Source organism: Opisthocomus hoazin, chromosome 2 (genome assembly GCF_030867145.1).
Source record: "Opisthocomus hoazin isolate bOpiHoa1 chromosome 2, bOpiHoa1.hap1, whole genome shotgun sequence".
NCBI lineage: Eukaryota > Metazoa > Chordata > Aves > Opisthocomiformes > Opisthocomidae > Opisthocomus > Opisthocomus hoazin.
In genome coordinates, this window is record NC_134415.1 from 104,689,966 (window position 1) to 104,708,783 (window position 18,818).

General features: G+C 43.8%; 1 protein-coding gene across 1 annotated transcript in view; it reads right to left on the minus strand.

Annotated features, from left to right (window-relative positions):
* Positions 1 to 18,818, minus strand: part of LRRC1 (leucine rich repeat containing 1) — a 74,090-nt gene that overhangs the window by 42,236 nt on the left and 13,036 nt on the right. The window contains exons 2-3 of the mRNA XM_075410701.1: positions 16,461 to 16,578; positions 1,368 to 1,446 (exon numbers count right to left, since the gene is read on the minus strand). Coding sequence (XP_075266816.1) covers positions 1,368 to 1,446; positions 16,461 to 16,578 — 197 coding nt within the window. The remainder of the gene's footprint in view (positions 1 to 1,367; positions 1,447 to 16,460; positions 16,579 to 18,818) is intronic.

Below are 18,818 nucleotides of genomic sequence, written 5' to 3' on the forward strand. Positions count from 1 at the left end.
CAAAAGGCCTTTCAACTCCTTTGTTAATTCCACTCCGCTGTAGCTGTGCATTACAACTACTGTTTGAGGACACGCATTGCTTGGGCCACAGGCCTTGTTCAGCACACAAAATAGAGAAGGATAACTAGCACGCTACCACAGACAATTTTGATGTCAAGACCATGAGGTGCAGCTCTGAGCTTTACATACTGCACACTAAATGCCTAGGAAAAAGCTGTTCGGTGACCCTCACCACTTGCGTGTCTCATCATCAGTTCAGCCTCAGTTTGCTTTGCGGGATTTTTGTGGTATTATTATCCTCGCTACATAAATGGGCTACAGAGGCACAGGCATTAAGATCACAAGTGTCCCTTTAATGCTCAGGGACGTGACTTTCCAGCGAACTTAGGACGCACTATGGGAAATATTCAAAGCGCACTTCTGAAGAACCTCAGCTGCACACGTGGGAGAAGCCGCCTTGCAAAACCGCTGGAGTGGCTTAAGATATTACAGACACCCTCTTGTTTGTCAGCACTCCTGCACCCCAGCCAGCCAGCTAATCGTGCAAGTATTCCTCGTTCATCTCAGTGCAAAGCAAAGCAGGCTGGTGAGCGACCACTGCAAATACTCTGGCTTATGTTACTTGCTCAGCATCACAAAGCAGCGCTGTGGCACGGGCTGGTTTAGAAAACAGTTCTCAAAATAATTTTCAAAGGCCTTAACTAGCAGATCACCTCTTCCTTGCTATCTCCAGCCTCATTTCACTAGATAAATTCCGAATTCTTCAGCAAATGGCACAGAGAAATGTAAACAGAACTGCTCTTCTGTGCTAAAAGTGTGCGTAATCCCCAAACTCCAGCTCTTCAGAACCCAGACTGGCAGCAGCCGCCGACAGACGCAGTGCGTTTTTGCCACATGTTACTGCATGTCACTGTGTCCCAATTGATGGGAGGGTACATGAAGCACTAGTCCAAGCTTTAATCGTTAGTAAAAGCCATTATCTGCAGCAGCTGATGTAAAGCCTGCTACAAATCGTCAGGCACCTGGGTTTCTGCCAATGCATGCATTTGTGCTAACCACCGCCTTCTCTCTCCCAAGTATGAGCATGGTTTTCCTATGCATTTAAGAAGAGGAATGAAAATTACTTGAGAGACAACCAGATTTACATTCTTCCTGGTTGGCTAACAAATTTCATCCCCTCCCAGGAAAGATGTGCATCACTTTTTAAATCTGAACTTTTGCTGCAGTCCCTGCCAGAGACAGACACTGTTGGCAAGATTTCATAGAGATCCTAGATCACAATTTTTAAGGGCTTATTTAAAATTGTGATTGTAACAGCAAGATTGTAATTCTAGTATGGCAAGTACTAAGAAGATGGTGGAAGTTACCTAGTCAGTGGATTCCCACTGAAATCTGCTACCTGTAGTGCTCTGCAGAATGAGATGCTTTCTGGTATTTCAGGAATATCTGCAGAAGGAGAAAAAAAAAAAGGAAAAAAATTGTCAACAACTGTACTTCTTCTACACTGAAATTATTGCCTCATTACATTCAGAAACTTGCTACTGCAAGGAGTTATCTCGGTATCTTTCAAGACATTTCAACATGCAAGACGGTTTCACGTCCAAATACACAGCTATTGCGGCAGAGCCATTTTGTGCTTTTTCACATCCCATTTCCCCCTCCTGATCCACGCTTGTCTTCCTGATCCTAGACTACTCACCTGTCCTTGGACTAATCTTTATCAGCCTCTGCCCATCAAATAAAACAGACTCTATGTCCTAGGACTGTCCTAAAAAAACAATTAAAATCTGAACCTCTTGTAATTTGATCAACACACACCCACAGCCTGTGCCAGCAGAAAGTAGGTGGGGAGGGAAAACAAGGGAAGGGAGAAGAGAATGTGCAAGTCTCTCCACCTGTAACATACACCCATGGGAGCACAACCAGCCTCCCTCGCATTAAAGGATGGTAATTTAAAAATATTATTCAAATTGACAGGTCCCGTGTAAGTGCTAGTACGCTATTTCAGACTGCCAGAAAGTAATCAGAGGTAGTTGCATGTGAAAATCGGTATTTTTTTTTTTCCAAGTATCTTCAACATAACACGTTTACCTACCGAATCCAGGCATGATATCTTAAAAATAAAATTGTCTTCTGGGCACTGGCTGTGGGTCCTCCGGGCAAGTCCTTGTTTACTGTCATTGAGATCCAGCAAAAATGAAACAAACATGTTTGGTTTCCTTGTTTAACAATTCAGATTTTTATGATTCATTTTGAAAAGAATTCAAAAAGAAAAAAGGCAAGTCTTAAAGTAAAAGTCAGACTTCTGCTTCCAAGTTTTTTCCTATTTCCATTTTCTCTACAGAGCATTACAGCGACTCCCTCTCCTCTTCCTCCTGTTCTCATCACAAAGAATGCCTTGTGAAATGCCTTCACAGATTTCCTCATGCAAGTGACAGCACCGACCTCAGCAGCCATCAGTGATATAAATATGCTGAAAAATATTTGGAAATTAGATAGCTTCCCACCTAGTTGAGTAACTCGGAATTGACTACCTATGTATTTCATTCGGCTCTTCTCCCCAAAAGCGGCGCAATGCAGGGAGGAGAGTACCTGCTCATCAGGCTCCTCTCTTGCCAGGTAATCCCAGCACATGCATCTGTTTTGAATGATTCCCTGCTCAGAACTGAACCCAGAGTGAGGAAGAACATCTTGTGAACTCACAGGTCGTGATTGTTGCAAACGATCAACACAAGGGCAGTAGAGGAGCATCTCCTGGGAAGCTTCTTCTGTTTCCTACATGAATGGGAAGCGCTGGAGGGAAGGAGGGAGATCAGCATCCCCAGATGGGTTTCACTCCATCCCAAGAGGTGTTTCCTCTTGGAATGGAAGGAAATCACTCCTCCCTCATGAACCCCAGTGCTCCCAGTACACTCACCAGGCACAGCTTTGAGAACAGCCAGGGCAGACAAACAGTTCCTAGTGCTACCAGTAGCTCTGAAGTAGTCTAATCACTAACCCCATACACTGCATATTCAGAAAATATATTCACTTTTACTAAATACCAGAATAATGAATGATGGGGGTGAATATCCACAGTGCAAGGCATCAACCAACCAAGCTGTGCTTCCACAACGCCAAACAAAGCCACCCGGGGTGAGGTTTGCACAGAGCAGTGTGCACAGCATAGAGAGTTCCCTCAGCACACCTGGTGAAGCAAAATAAACTACTTTTAAACCTACACAAACCCTAAGGTCTATCAACAGCAGAAGTTGTCCCAGAAAATGGAATATGTGACTTTAGAGATTAAGTCCCATCAGAGATGTTTCATATGTTCCTACCCACCCACTCCTTCGTAACAGCTTTGGTATTTGAGGTGAAACAGTCGATTTTTCTAGAAAACCAACAGCAAAGAGATAAATTCAGAGTGAAATGTCAGGCGAGGCCTTTGAGGGGAGAAGGGACAGGTCACCCTGAGTCCCCAGACCAGGACTAAGAGAGCTCACTCCCCTGCGGCAGCTTGCCTCACAGAAAGACCAGACCACATGGCAGGACATCAGCCTGGTGGGATGTCGGGCCGGAGAGCAACCAAGCCTCTCTGTCAGGCTCTTCAAACCTCTTCACGGGTGTCAACTCGGTCACAAGCCCAAACCCAGCACAACACGTGCCAGTGACACAGCCAACAAGCAGATCCTCCACGAAGAACCTCAGAAGCAGCCATGGAGCTACTGCAGGAGCCACAGAGGTCCTGGATTTAAACGGGGGCCAGCTAAACAACCAGCCTGTTTCAGAGTGTCACATTCACAAGTGTCTCGGCTGACCTTGCTGCAGGAATCAAAACCTCGCACTTTTTTCCTCTCACATGGTAGGGACAAACAGGTCTGAATAGTGGCATTTGAGTAACTTAAAAAAAAAAGTGTCATTAAGATTTTCTGATTAAATTATGACCTTGAAGTGATAAATTCTCACAACACTAAGTACTTCAAAGCATTTGCCTGTCACTAACGCTCCAGAAAGTAAAAGCATGGACTTCATTACAGGGATACTGCAAAACAGATGGCAAATAAACTACTACTCTTTCTTTTCTTTTTTCTTTATTAAACATTCATATAGAAGCATTCACTTTTGAAAAGGTGTTCTAAGAAATACAAACAATACACAGAAACTGAAACCTTCCCTTTCCCTACATAGAAACATACATAAAATCAAAACAAAATCAAACCTGCATTTACAGACAGTAAAGCCGATGGCTTTACCCATTCCAGTCCTCTATGACTGAGTGACGCCTGTAGAAGACTGAATTTGTGCTGCAGGATTACTGAAGACAGAGGTCCTACATGCACTCAGAGGCTGTTATTTCTGCCTTGCATTGCAGCAATGACAAACACTGATACCGAGCTCTGCTGAGCAGCAGCAAGAAGTGTGTCATCCACCCTCAAACCATCCTTCCCTGGACAACTAGCTGGAAAAGCACTGAGAGGGTCACCACTATTTCACAGCTTCTGAGGGCTCAGAATAACTCGCTGCTTTGCGACCTAGCCAGTGTCTACAACTTTTATACATGCATATTTGTACACAAACACCCCTTTCACATACAGATACACACTTCCTCTGTGCGTGAATCACTCTCCCAAATAAAAAACAAAGAGCCCCACAAAACTCCAAGCTCAAGTAGAAGTAACATCCTAACTTGTTTGGAAAAAAAAATTAAAATATATATATATATACACACACATAAAAACGTAACATACCAAGCAGAAGATACATTTAAATCCTCAATGACAAAGTTTCTGAAACTAGTCATGCTATTGATTTCCTCCACCAGTGCACAGCTTCATCGCCATACTGCAGATACTTTCTCTTCCACTGCTGTATGATGGACTACGAAAACCAAAAAATGCGCCTTCGCAGCAAAACTATTTTGATAAGCCTTTTCTGTTGTTTAGTCTTGGGTATTATCCGTAACAGCCAACAAGTATCTGAGCTAAGTAAAAATTACTCCAATGTAAGATACTACTTGAAATAACACAGTGTAGGCACTGCTTATAGAAGAGAAATTCCATTTCCATGTTAAGCTTTTTTTTGCATGTAAAGTGCATTTTCCTCCCCACATTGATACTTTTTCTGTATCGGATTCGTTTCTGTCCTCCAGCTAACTGGACAAGGGACAGACAAAAATTCACTGCAACTCTTTGTACTGAGGATCATTATACATTTAGCACGTTCAATAAGGTTGAAATATAACTCATTTTAACTGCAAGGCATCTTAAAAAGATTTCTCAGGCAAAACACAACCAAGTTATGAGGAGATACTTTATCACTACACATGAAGACATTGCACTGAATAAATGAACTCAGAAGAGAAAAGGCAAGCAGCATTTTAGTATATGACAAAGAAAACTTGGAGTGATTACTACAGCCCAGAAGATGATGGTCCATAATAGAAGCATTGACATACTCCACTGAAACGCAGCAGAGGATATTAAAATACATAAAGAAGTCCTTCTGTCTCTTGATGGATTAAGCAGCTTTCACCATAACTGTTGCCTACTCGATTTCATTACAGACATTAACATGTACATCCCTGCCAATATCAGCAGCAGTAAGGTTGAATGCTTTTCTTGCCACTGCTGGATAACCAGCTCAAATCCTACTTAAATATCTAGGATTCTTCTGATGCTACGCACTGACGAATGCTCTACACTTACACGATGCCCCAGATGTTCTGGCGTACAGACTGTGCAGCACTGCTAATAATAAAGCCTTAAACCAAGCATAAGCCCTGTGACGTGTGAGAATACAAATACACTGGCAGCAAAAAGAAGTCGTGCCAGCAGAAGTGGATGAAAATCAAGCTTGGCAGTCATGTACATAAGAGGGCATCTTTCCCGTTCCCCTCTCCCCCCCCCTTCAAAACACCTCTTCAGAAGTTTATCGTTCTAGTTTGCAGAAGAATTTCCCACCGAGACAGCACGTCCTGTACAAGTGACTTAAGAGGTAAGTTTGACACTAGGGAATTCCGTACTGCGTGAATGAGAAAATTACTTCTAAAAATCCTTTTGTCTGGTGCTAATCTATTTTTTGTTGAAGATTTTTACAACAGCCACATCTCTCAATCCCTGTTCCCCCACCTTACTACTACCGACGCCTGGGAGGGTGGAGGGGAACACAGCCTTCATTTTAAACTGAGAAAATCTTTTGTATGGCACATTTTTACAGCATTGTATATTGAATTTCAAAAACCGACAGTAATTTTGTCTACCCAAAGGCTACGTGGCCAGCACCCTCTGCACATTCTACAACCGTGAACATAATTTCCAATATCTAATCAATACTAAGACAGCAACGGCCGGGAAGGTCCTAGCCTGCGATAGGGCCACCAGATCACAGCTACTCAAACAGTGGACTCTAGCCCAAAGTAAAAAGTGTTTTTATAAGAACTTCACTGCAGTCTCAAATGTGCCACGTTCCTGAGGGAGCATTTACAATGTTCAAGAGTCTTTTGGGAAGCAACTACTGGACGCTGTTGTATTTTCCAGCTCTGAAGGTGACACAGAGCACTGTGCTTAGGAGGGCTGGAGCCAGCACACCCCATACACCCCAGCACAAGTCAGCCGAATAGTCTTGACCTGGGCAGTCAGAGTGCAAGGCCCACCACCAGGTCTGTACAACACAGACAAAACACCTTAGCCACTTAGTGATCAGTAACTCATTAATGCATTAAGCAGTTGATTAGTTTATACCAAATATATACCCAGGAACCCCATTCCAAACTCAAAGCCTGTGAATTCATGCAGCATCATCCCTCAGGTGAGAGGTAACCAGAGGCAAAACAGATCTCATCCATCCAAATCAACTCACAAAATTTTTCCCCTGCCTCTTCTCACATACTATGTCTACTATAGGATAGCACACATACACACCAAAGGTCCAATAAAGCACTAAGGACTGCGGTGCTCAAGTGATTTAGGAGTCTAGAGATTCTCCTCCCACTCCCACGGAGGTTCCTCTGTGCCACCCACGGCAGAGGGGTCTCCAAGACGCCTGCCCGCAGGAAAGCTCTCCCACCCTGCTCTCCACCTCCTCCACCTTCCCAGCATGGGAAGGGGAAACTGCCCACATAGTCAAATACCTTGCAAGAAGGAATTTATGGTGCAAATAGTTTGTCTTTACGAAGGGCTCTTTGGCAGCGAAGCCCAGCTGAGTAGGCTCTTGTCTTGTAGACGCCACCACCGCATCTCTCCACCCTTCCCAAAGCAGCCAACTGCAGCTCCCAGAGGTTTTGTCTCCATGGGTGGAAGGGATGGTGGAAGATCACCCATCCTCCCCCTCCATTTCCACATTAAAATCATGACATACACAATGATCTGACAGTCTGCTTTTTTTCTAGAAACTGGAAGGTTTTGCTGCTAACCCTGAGGCTGTGGTAATCAACCCCCTCAGGTCAATGTCACAATTTCTGGGGCGCAATGTGACAGCAGTCACCCGGTTCTTGCAAAGTCTAGTGAAATTAAGGGTCTCTTGTACAGGTTGTGACATTTTCCTCTTCAAGCTCCGAGGCTGAGGATATACAAAATACAAGAGATACTGCTCTTTTAAGACCCGTCTTTACAACTTTAAGGAAAATTCACAAAACAGGTTCAGGTTGGGTTTTCTTAACTAAATCCCTTACTGTACAATTAACAAAGAACTGAAGCGAGGTACTCATCTTGTTTCTCCTCCTCATTGCTTCTGGATACATCCCTTTTCCAAGGGAGAAGAGAAGCAGGAGAAAAAAAAAATCCTTACAAAACTGCATTTCATGGATACATAGTTATTAGGCAATTTACTTGAAAGGAAACTGTGTGGGGACATACAAACAAGCTGGCTTTTGAACAGATAGCATGTGGTAAATGAACAGATTGTCCATCTCAGCTGCAGGAAGAAGCAGCAGCAAAGCACCAGGAGCTGTAACTTGGAACAGGAGGAAAAAGAGGGTGGGGGAGCTCAAAGATCAGATCATAAGGAAACAATAGTTCCATGTGAATTAAGTGGAAGAGCCTGAGTTTGGCAAGGAATTCAGGTCTTCTACCTTTTTATTGATACATGCCAATGAAGAGTTAAACAAGGCTAGGAGACATTTTTATAAGGATTTCCACCTTGGACCTCAAGGCTAGCGGGAATTAAATATTTTTAGTCTGAGAAGTAAGAAAAAAAAAAGAAAAAAGTAAAAAAACAGTATTCTACCTACAAAGCTGTGGATGACAGAAAGTGTATTCAGTGTTTTAACAGCAAAGTTACAAATTTATTGGATTAATTCTTCAGTAACTTCACAGTCATAGCATCTAACCTTCTTAACAAAAAAGAAACTAAAACGCAAGCAACTCTGTGGATACAAGAACTAACAACACCTGTTTGCAGTTTGCCATTTTATGATCTCTAATCTAGACTATTCAGAAAATTAAGTATTTATTTTATGTCACTCCCATATGCACTGCCCAATGTTTAACATTTAAGCTGATAGTTCAGCAGGCCAAAGGTTTCTGTCTCCAACTTGTTCTGCTGCTTTCAAAAAAAAAAAAAAAAAAACACCACACCACCCACATCAAACCCCCAAAAAACACAACCAACAAACAAAATCCCCCAGAAAAACCCAGACACAAAAGCCCCTCAAAATCCACAGCCTTCTCTTGAATTTGGATGAAGCCAGACATGGTTGCTAGATGCGCATGCAAGTACATTAGCAAAGTCTCCTTAGAAAAAACAGTTAAATCTGGCACAATATATCATGATGGAAAAATCCACTTTCCTGTAATCCATTTAAAAAATAACACCTTCTAAACTTCTCTAATTAGATTATTCCATCATGAGATTTCACTTATCTTCTCTTTCCCAATAACAGACAGCACTGGCTTCTCCTTCCTTCGATGAGCCTTGCTCAGGGATGAGGTCCGGTCTTTTCTCTCTCACCTTACTTCTCCAGCTGGGTATAAAGCTCACCTCCTCCTCCAAATTACCAACATCAAACCCATTTTAGTGACACAGATTCACAAATTCCAACTTTTACATCACCTCTTCAAAGCAAGCAAGACTTTCTATGTGTCTGTGGGATTCTGCAGTGCTCCAGAATCTAAACACAATTTGCAGTACATGTTTCTTTCTTCCCCATTACTCTGCTTTGTACATCGATCCCCAAGCTTCATGTGTAAGAAATGAAAATGGTAATGTTTTCTAAGCACAGGTTTTAAACTAATCTCAAGGGAGGGATGGGAGATAATACAGAGAAAATACATGTCACTAGAGATTAGATGCGTCAAAAAACAAGCAAACAAAAAAAAAAAAATCGAACAACCCAACAAAACTTCTAGAAAGCAGCCGTCTAAGAGAGTGAAAAATTCTGCTCTCTCCAAGTCTGCAACAAGTGAGCTTTGTTTTCATCAGCACCAAAAAAAAAAAAAAAAGAAACACCCCACAAAACCAAGAAACTGTCATTGGCCTGGCCCAGGCCAAAGCTTAAGATCATCTGCAGTAGTGCTCTACCACCATACAAACCACAATAGTCTCCAGTTGGATGTCCCACGGCTTTCAGATCTTCACAACCAGGGCTGCAGTGAGTGCGTTCCCAGGATGCTTTCTTGTACCAGGTAAGACATGTCCACGCAGGACCAGGAGAGCAATTCTTACTTGTCCATGGACACAAATCAGTTCAGAAGGCAAACAAGCAACATCCAGCAGTTGCATATGTAAACAAAAAAGATCCATTCGCCAACTATACTGCCTCACAGCACAGCTTGCTGGCTTCTTTCTTTTTTCCTTGTGCACTGAATGGGGACACTTAGCCACTTTGTGGGCAGAAGGGAGGTAATCCTACAGTACAGATGACAGCTATGCCTTCGAGAGCAGATAGCAGAGTTAAAAAGGCAAAGCATTGGTGTGCAGGCACTGATACAAACAAGTGAGCTGAAACCCCAGAGAGCGAAGCAAAGACACACACCGCACTTCAGTGGCATGGACTGATGCTCTGCAGGTCAGCCACCGCGTGCTCACCCGGCCTTCCAAGGAAGCTTTAAATGACTTGTTGAATAAAGTGTACCTGTCATGCAATATAGAATGAATGGGGTGTCCTGAGGATGACTAAGATCTTTAAAGCCAGTCGTCCTGGCTTGTATCAGGAATAGTGTGGCCAGCAGGAGTAGGGAGGTGATTGTGCTCCTGTACTTGGCACTGGTGAGGCTGCACCTTGAGCACTGTGTTCAGTTTTGGGCCCCTCTCTACAAGAAGGACATTGAGGTGCCGGAGCGTGTCCAGAGAAGGGCAACGAGGCTGGTGAGGGGTCTAGAGAACAAGTCTCATGAGGAGCGGCTGAGGGAACTGGGGCTGTTTAGTCTGGAGAAGAGGACGCTGAGGGGAGACCTTATTGCTCTTCACAGCTACCTGAAAGGAGTTGTAGTGAGGCAAGTGTTGGTCTCTTCTCCCAGGTAACTAGCGATAGGACGAGAGGCAATGGCCTCAAGTTGTGTCAGGGGAGGTTTAGATTAGATATTAAGAAAAATTTCTTTACTGAAAGAGTGGTCAGACATTGGAACAGGCTGCCCAGGGAAGTGGTGGAGTCACCATCCCTGGAGGTGTTCAAAAGAAGTGTAGATGTGGCACGATGGGATATGGTTTAGCAGGCATGGTAGTGTTGGGTGGATGGTTGGACTCGATGATCTTAGAGGTCTTTTCCAACCTATGAGTGTATGATTCTACAATTCTAAACAGACTTTTAATTAAGTTCGAAAGCAGCTAAAAAGAATAAACACTTAAAATATAAACCAGTAGTATTAAACCACCTGCAAATGAAAGTATAACAGTTAAATACCATTGCTGTTGGTTTCTGAAAGTACCCTGATAACTGACGACAAAACAAGAGTTTCTAAATCTGCAACTACAATCCATTTTGGAAGCAAGGAAAACATAAAAATAATGCTCATGGAGCATCTGGGACACTGGCCTACAGCTGCCAAAGACTGACCTCCGAAATCTTGGACACGACTGATGCCATCAGTCTTGCACAGCAGCAGCAGCTCTCTCCTTACACAACAGTGTTGAAACTATTGAGATGCTTCTGAGGAACCATCTCTACTGTTAGAGTGATCCTGAAGTAGCATATTTATCTTTTGTGAAATCTGTAATTATTTTAATCTGTAATTATTTTCACATAAATGACAGCATATTTGCCATACCACGGCAACTATATTGAGAGAGGATTTTGGAACGATGTCACGAGACTTGCATCTAGAACAGCTGCACTATCAATACAGTCATAAGCTCAGTTTAACCAGCAACTAGAGAAATGGGTAGCAACTAATACATCATGTAGCCAGAATCCATCTCTATGGTAGGTACGAAACTGTATACATTAAACAAACAGTATTATTCTTCCTGGATATCAAGGTAAAGAGCCACGTTGAGATTTTGGCATCAAGCATCATGCAGAGTCAAATATGGCTTAACAAGGTCTGCCCACACACAGATTTCCTCAGTAGATACTGCAGCAAACCCATCGCTCCTCAGTTCACAACGTAACAAATCTCAGCTCCACTGATAGCGAAGTCAGCAACAGAACCAGCATAACCCATCTGTGAAGGTTAGCAAAATCCATTCAAATCTCCCACTGCACACACACTTGCATCTTTTCTGCTGTTTTGAGACTTGGGGTTTTGACACTAGACCATATCGCAAGGTTCCAGAGCACTTCCACGGAGGAACAGCTAACCTGAATCCCCTTGCCTGCTGCCAGCTAGAGAGCCACTACAGACATTTGGTGCAAATCTCCCCGTACGCAGCAACTCCATCGATTTTACAGGCTGGCGCGGCCCGAGTCCTCAGTAGGCATGTTCAGTGGAAGCAAGAAGAGTAGCAGCAGAGAAGCCTGCCAGGCTTTTGTCACAGAGAGACAGGCACATGCAGGCAGACGCAGCAGTGCAAGAGGCTCATCTCCCCCATAAGCAAGGGGGTTAGCCTTGCTCCGAGGAGTGGGTGGGCAGCAGGATGGTTCAAATGGCACTTCTGCAGCTGGGAAGGGTAGGAAAGCCACCCCAGTGCCAAACACCCAGCAGCTACTGTCCAGTGTGAAAGTTCAAAGTGATTTTCTTATCCTGAAAAAGCTGAATAAAACAAGTTGCTGACAATCTGTCAAAGGTTGGAAAAGGTACAAGGCATATAAAAAAAAAAATAATCCAGACTTCCACACCACAGCTGTCAAGAGAAGGTATGTGTGGGGTAGCAATTTCTTCAAATAAAAATATTACCATTAAATTAACACCTTCAGGGCATTTTAAGGAGCATGCAATATCGTGAAAAAAACATATCAATGGAATCTGGAGGATTTAATACTTGTCAAAAGCAAACAAAAAACCCTCTTCTTGGAGAGAAGGGATACTGAAAAGGAATGCAACACATCTGCACGAACACGGCAGACATACATAGCATACATAATCCCAAATATCAGCATGCATTAACTACAGAAACTTTATGCGTTACCCCTCCTGTCTGGAAGAAGCCATTAACATTTTAATGGGTCTGGGATGGCAGGGCCCTAAGCTCTAAGAATTCAGCCTCCAGGGCTTGCGCAGAAGAAGGGCGGGGGAGTCACTGGGGGAAACCCCTGCGGGATGAGCAGCATGGGTAGCAGCCTGCTACAATTCCCAGGGATCTCCAACAAGCCGCACACACTTTGGGAGAGAGGGAAGCGTAACAAAGCGCCAGCCGAGGCGCAAGGAAAAAGACAGCAGAAGTCTGAGCACGTCTGTCTCCCTCTGGAGACGGCACTTCTTTTCTAAATCACAGGGTCTTCTGAGACTTGTCCAGGAGGGTGCCCAAGTGCTGGGGGAAAACAAAGAGCCCATAGGCGCTTCTGATTGCGCCTAGAGCAGAATCGCTCCTCTACCACGGAGAGCAAAGACTCGCGCTGAAACCCAATGCAAAGCACGGGAGCCCTACCCAAACTTCAAGGACGTCAAGCAAGGACGCATCAGCGACCCAGCGTCCTTGCAGAATTCACCAGAGATGTGAGAATCCACGAAAAGATCTACTCAAACTTGGGGAGACTGAGGGAACCAGCAGCAGTTTCACACACACAGCAGTTGAGCAGCTATCTCAGAAGATGCTATGGGGAATACTTCGAGTCTCAGACACGCTTTGCCAGCAACTCAAAAGCTCACGCATCCACTGCTGAAATCCTATGAGTCTGTTTTCTTTAGCCCCAGAACTAGTACATCAGCTTTTTGAACAACCTAAGACCAAGGGGCAGAGATAAACTGCAATGCCAAATAACCTTCAAAGCGCTCCCCATCGCTATGCTGTTTTCCTCGCGCAGCCTCCCTGCCCTTCGATACTCCCATCCTTGATTCACGGATTCAGCCTTTGCTCAAATAACAGCCTCAGACAGACTAGAAAAGCACGGTGGGGATGTTTCCTAGGAAATCTGCATGAACACACGGCCTTGCAGAGTAATAAGAAATAGCATCAACATGCAAATAATACAGGGGAAGTTTAAGACTATATTGCTCCTAGCCTTCCCCAAATCCTTCTCCTGCACCACTCAGGCTCTCGCCATACCCTCCCCAGACTTCTCTCACGTACACCCAAGATCACAGGAGCCTCAAGTTTACATCTGCTGAAGATTTCTGAGTTTTACTTAGAAGGATTATTGTAGTTCCAGTTTCACTTATTAACCAAAAACTGCTTAAAGGATTAATTCTGTAGCATATTTTTAACATACACTAGCATGTCTCGAGCATTTTAAAACACTTGGGAATTTACAAAAGCCAGACTTCAGTGTTTTTCTGATCACCGTTCCTAGGTGCCTATGAACCAGCACGACTTACACAGTGCATAACACCGCATGCCACAGGCATCCAGCGCTACCTCCGAAGAGCCGGAGAGACCCTGCCCGCATCCCAAAGGCATCCAGCACTACCTCCGAAGAGCCGGAGGGACCCTGTCTGCGGGAATCAGTCCCACCTCCCAACACAAGACCTCACCGCTGCACAAAATGCAGCTGGCCACTGCAGCCTGGAAGCGCAGCCAAGTCCAGCCACATGAGACACCCACCATCTCATGGAGCTTCAAAGACCATACGCTGACCAAAGGATTAGAAAGTACGAGAAAGGTAGACATTTTACCATTTTATTATGAGGGAAACACAAGTACGTTGTTTATTCAAAACCTTTTCTTCCTCCTCCTGGTATGAGAGGTTAAAATATAAAGGGCTACTCCTGAACACAGAACATTAGATTTTTATATTTGTATTTTTAAGCTCTTGAGGAAACAGAATGGCCAGAACTGAAAGCAATTAGTGCACTGAACCAGACAGCTAAAACAACAAAAAAACACAGAACAATGATCTCTTATTTCCCAAGTTCAGATGTCACCATCACACTTCCCTATTCATGCAGCATACTGCGTTTTCAAAAGCTGGGTTGTTTTTCTCTGCCTGAAAAGAATACAAAGAGTTCCTAATTTTTTTTCTAAGTACTAAAACAAAAACTGATGGAGTGCAAACTTCCAAACAGGAGAAACCTTTGGCAGGTTGAGAATCTGACATATTGGAAGGTGGGTCCAAAACAAAAAGCTAAGGAACGAAAATACTGTAAATCTCCAAAATCTTATGTGAGAATTTGCCCTGCAGCATCCCAGATGGCGTGTGTTTTGCCTTTTAATTTGAAGAGCTGCAAGACAACCATAACGTGACCAGTGGAAAGTAACATTAGTCGTCATCTGCCATGGCCCCCCTGCATCACCTCGCACGGTGCCTTTTTCATTTGGAGAGTCAAGCTGGGCAATAACTGTGGCATGATTAAGCTGAGGGAAGCAGTATCAGTCACCTTCTGCAATGAACCACAGAGAAGAGAAAGTAAGGCAATAAAACGGGCGATTAACACTGAACCTTGGATACAGGAAAGCAACTGCTCCCTGCCACCTGCGTTAGTCCAACCCATCACTTGCGAAAACACTTCCCCTTGCAGTAACTTCTAATGACACGCACGCATCTACTCAACCATAAATGTTCACACCACCTGTTCTCGTCACAGTTGAGCTCTCAACCCAGCTTCCAAGTCAGGCTGACAAGAGTTCACGTGGCTCTGATCCACCAGTTCTTTTGCAGCTAGTTATTCATTTGCAAAGAGAATTTACGAAGCCAACAGCGTGTTTCCTTTTGTGTAAGGTCTGTCACAGACACCACCCAACTCAGCCAAACCCAGTGGCCAAAATACAGCATCAATTAATGCTCGCATATTTCTAAAAATGTTTTAACTAATGTGTTTCTTGTCTCCCATGTTTTTTTTTTCCAGTTTTCTTCTCTGACAAGGTCTTGCAAACATGGATAAAATTATATGGGTCTCAGAAATTTTTCAGCAACTGCCTGGAGACTCATGACACTTCATCAATTATAGTATCAGATAAAGACGGCATTAAAAGAACCAGACTAATAAAGGCATGATGCAAATTTTGGGTAGTTACAGGAAAGTGAAGCGGCCATCCTTCAATGGCAAAGGGTTAATATGAAGTTAAACTGTAAAGCAAAAAAGGCTCCCCGTTACACTATTTCTCCTCTTGAATATTCAGTTACATCCCACGCTTATTTACAAGGTTACACAACCTTGCTCTCTCCACCCCATCCATCACACCTCAGAGAGCACTTTGTGCATATCCACTGCACATAAGGAGGCAAAAATAGCTGACAGTTGTTCTAATTCGGTAACACGGATTCACTGTTTCTAGATCACTGGGTCACAAGGCTGCTTAAAGGTGACCCACCAGCCCCTGAACTTCTTGCAGAACTGGTAAGTTCACCAGGCCACCAAAAAAAAAAAAAAAAAAAAATATTTTCACTCCATCACAGCTCAGGACCATATAAGCAGCAAACATTACAACCACATGATAAACCCATGTGGTTGCCAGCAACGCATTTTAAAAGACAGTTTCTCCCAGCATCCTCTTCTGAATTTATCTCTGCAGGTGACAAACAGACTGATTCTTCTTCCAGAAGTACAACCAGAAGTACCAGCCCTCTGCCTCTTGCTAATCACAGGTAAAGAGGAGAGCAGAGATAAAGAATTGGACTTCTAACCCACAGGCAGCCTTTTTCTGGACAGAAAGGGGCTTTTTTCTTTCAACATCTCTTTTTTTTTTCTTCTTAAATTCTAGGCATTTCAGAAAGCTTGGGGAAAGAAATCAACAGACAAAAATATGATGTAAAGCATTCTTTAATCGGAAAATAAAGCAGGCTCTCAGAAAGGCAGAACTACAGTCAAGCATTATTTTACCACTGTATTTCCACCACTGCTCTTTCCCTCCTCCGTATCTAGAACTACAGGCAAGCCCACGAATTACACGGAGAAGCGTTCTGCAGGACATAGATAGCAACTTCAGAGACAGAAAAACCCTCTGAACCCAGTTTTATAGACCATGCCATAGGACGGTATAGAATCAAACGAATTAATATTTGAGCTTACCATTTCGAGACAAATCAAGCTCCACCAGCTGCATGAAATTCGCTATTTCTGGAGGGAGCCGCTGGATTTCATTATCACTAAGTCCAAGTTTCCGTAACTTCACAAGTTGGAAGAAAGGCTGAAAGAAAGAGTTCCATGTCAGAAAATATCCACATAACTCGCATATAAGCATGATAAATGATACGCAATACTGGGAAGCCGCTTTCAAAGTTTAAGCTAGTTAAAGTTATTACTCTAAATCTGTTATACAGACCTCTATCAGACCTGCATCACAATGACCATTTCATTCTCATTTTCACACGTAAACAGACTATAATCTGTGTTTTACCTAAAATGAAAATTTAAGAAGAAAAAAAAAGGATCTGTCAAGCTCGCTATTAAAGATCACAGCAGACCAACACTAGCGAAATCCAGAGCACTTGCTTCAAAATCATTAATGGGGTGAGGTTACCCAGCAGGGTAATTAAAAGCATCCTAATAGCATACGAGGGCTCATTAGGAAGTAAATGCAGAGACACTTCTAAAGGACAACCCAGCAAACCCACAGAGAGGGGCTGCCCAGGTCTTCTCCCCCGGCGAGCGCCATCACCAAGTAGGTTACAGGGCCGGCCTCCCTCGGGAGGACTCTCTCTCCAGCCTCACACCCCCCGGGCTCCGCGGCCCACTTTCAGAAGGACTAATGAAAGTTGGGCGGGATGCACATGACTCTGGGTCTTCCCAGCTCGGAGAGGAGCCCAGCCCAGCCCCGTCCCTGCGGTGGGGACATGAGCATGCAATGCAGGCTGCACGCAAGCGTGCCCTGACCCCCAGCTATGGGCTCAGAGGGGTCTTGCAGCCCCCAAGACAAACCAACCACCAAAGGAGAGAGGCCCAGTCACGTCAACTCCAGGCACGGGGAGCAGCTGGTGATCAAAGGACAAAATGGTTATGAAAAAACCTAGTAAGATGTAGGCATCCCTAGGAAAGCTGGAGAGCCCTTATCTCATCACAGCTTTCCTCTCTTCCAGACAAGCCTTTGAACGAAAGCGAATGCAAGTGGTGAGGACTTGCGCAGTATTAAATGACTTTATAACCTAGTCACCTCGACCGTAACTGACCAGACTCCTCAGTTTTCCAGAGTTTTGTGCCCCCGGACTGCACAGACGTTTTTGCCCAGCAAAGAATCAGCACCTGCACATCTCACCTGCTCATGGCATGGGTACATGCCTGTGCCCTCACGGGCTCTGCCTCCCAGAGCAACAGGAAGATGCTGGCAAGGTTTAGATATCTCCTTACATTTAATGCAGAAGTGATCGTGCCCCTGCACTCGGCACTGGTGAGGCCACACCTCAAGTACTGTGTTCAGTTTTGGGCCCCTCACTACAAGAAGGACATTGAGGTGCTGGAGCGTGTCCAGGGAAGGGCAACGAGGCTGGTGAGGGAACATCTAGAAAACAAGTCTTATGAGGAGTGACTGAGGGAACTGGGGCTGTTTAGTCTGGAGGAGTCTGAGGGGAAACCTTATTAAGTGCAAGGTTTTGCAACCTCAGTACTAATCTTTCAATAAACATTGTTGCTCCTAGTCACAGAAAAATAAAACGCAACTGAAATTAATGCATTTTCCCTCAAAAACACAGGTTCCTCTTATGGAATAAAAAGAACAGAGCTTTCCAAAGTTTATACACACTCAGCAGTTAAAAGATGCAGCAGCTCTGAGTGCAAAAATTCAAAGGCATTTTTTGAGTAAGACTGGCACTCCTTGCCAACCAAGTATTAAAGGCCTTTCATAACAGAGCTGAAAATGTACAAGGAAGATTAAAAAAAAAAACACTTTACAATTCCGTATTTCTAGCTCCCTGAAAACATATATTACAATTAAGATAGCCACAAATGTTTTTTTAATCCTTCTTTGTCCTCACAAGATTCATAACTGCATTTTCATATCATTAACAATTTTTTTGTCATCTAAAACAAATGCATCCCTTTTGCTAAATATTTACTAGTATGACTAAATCAAGAATCCATCAGAAACCTAGAAAAGCACTTAAAGATACTTTTGTGAAACACAGCAGGAATACACTCCACAGAAGAGATCCCAATCTGTCCTAACACTGTCCCAAATAAATACTTGCCAAATAGTGTTCCTCAGCCAGTGTGTAGCTGCTAAACTATATGACAGTTATAAATATTGATGTTATACTGCAAATCTTCTCAAAAGCCACAGCTGTCCTTGCCAGAGGCCACTCTACAATGGCAAGTGAGAAAAGGCAGGAGGAACATGGTTAAAAGACAGAATGGTCATCAAAAAAGCTATTAAGAGCTGGGCATCCCTAGGCAGGTTTGAAAGCCCTCACCGCACCATGGGTCAGTGTTGTGTGT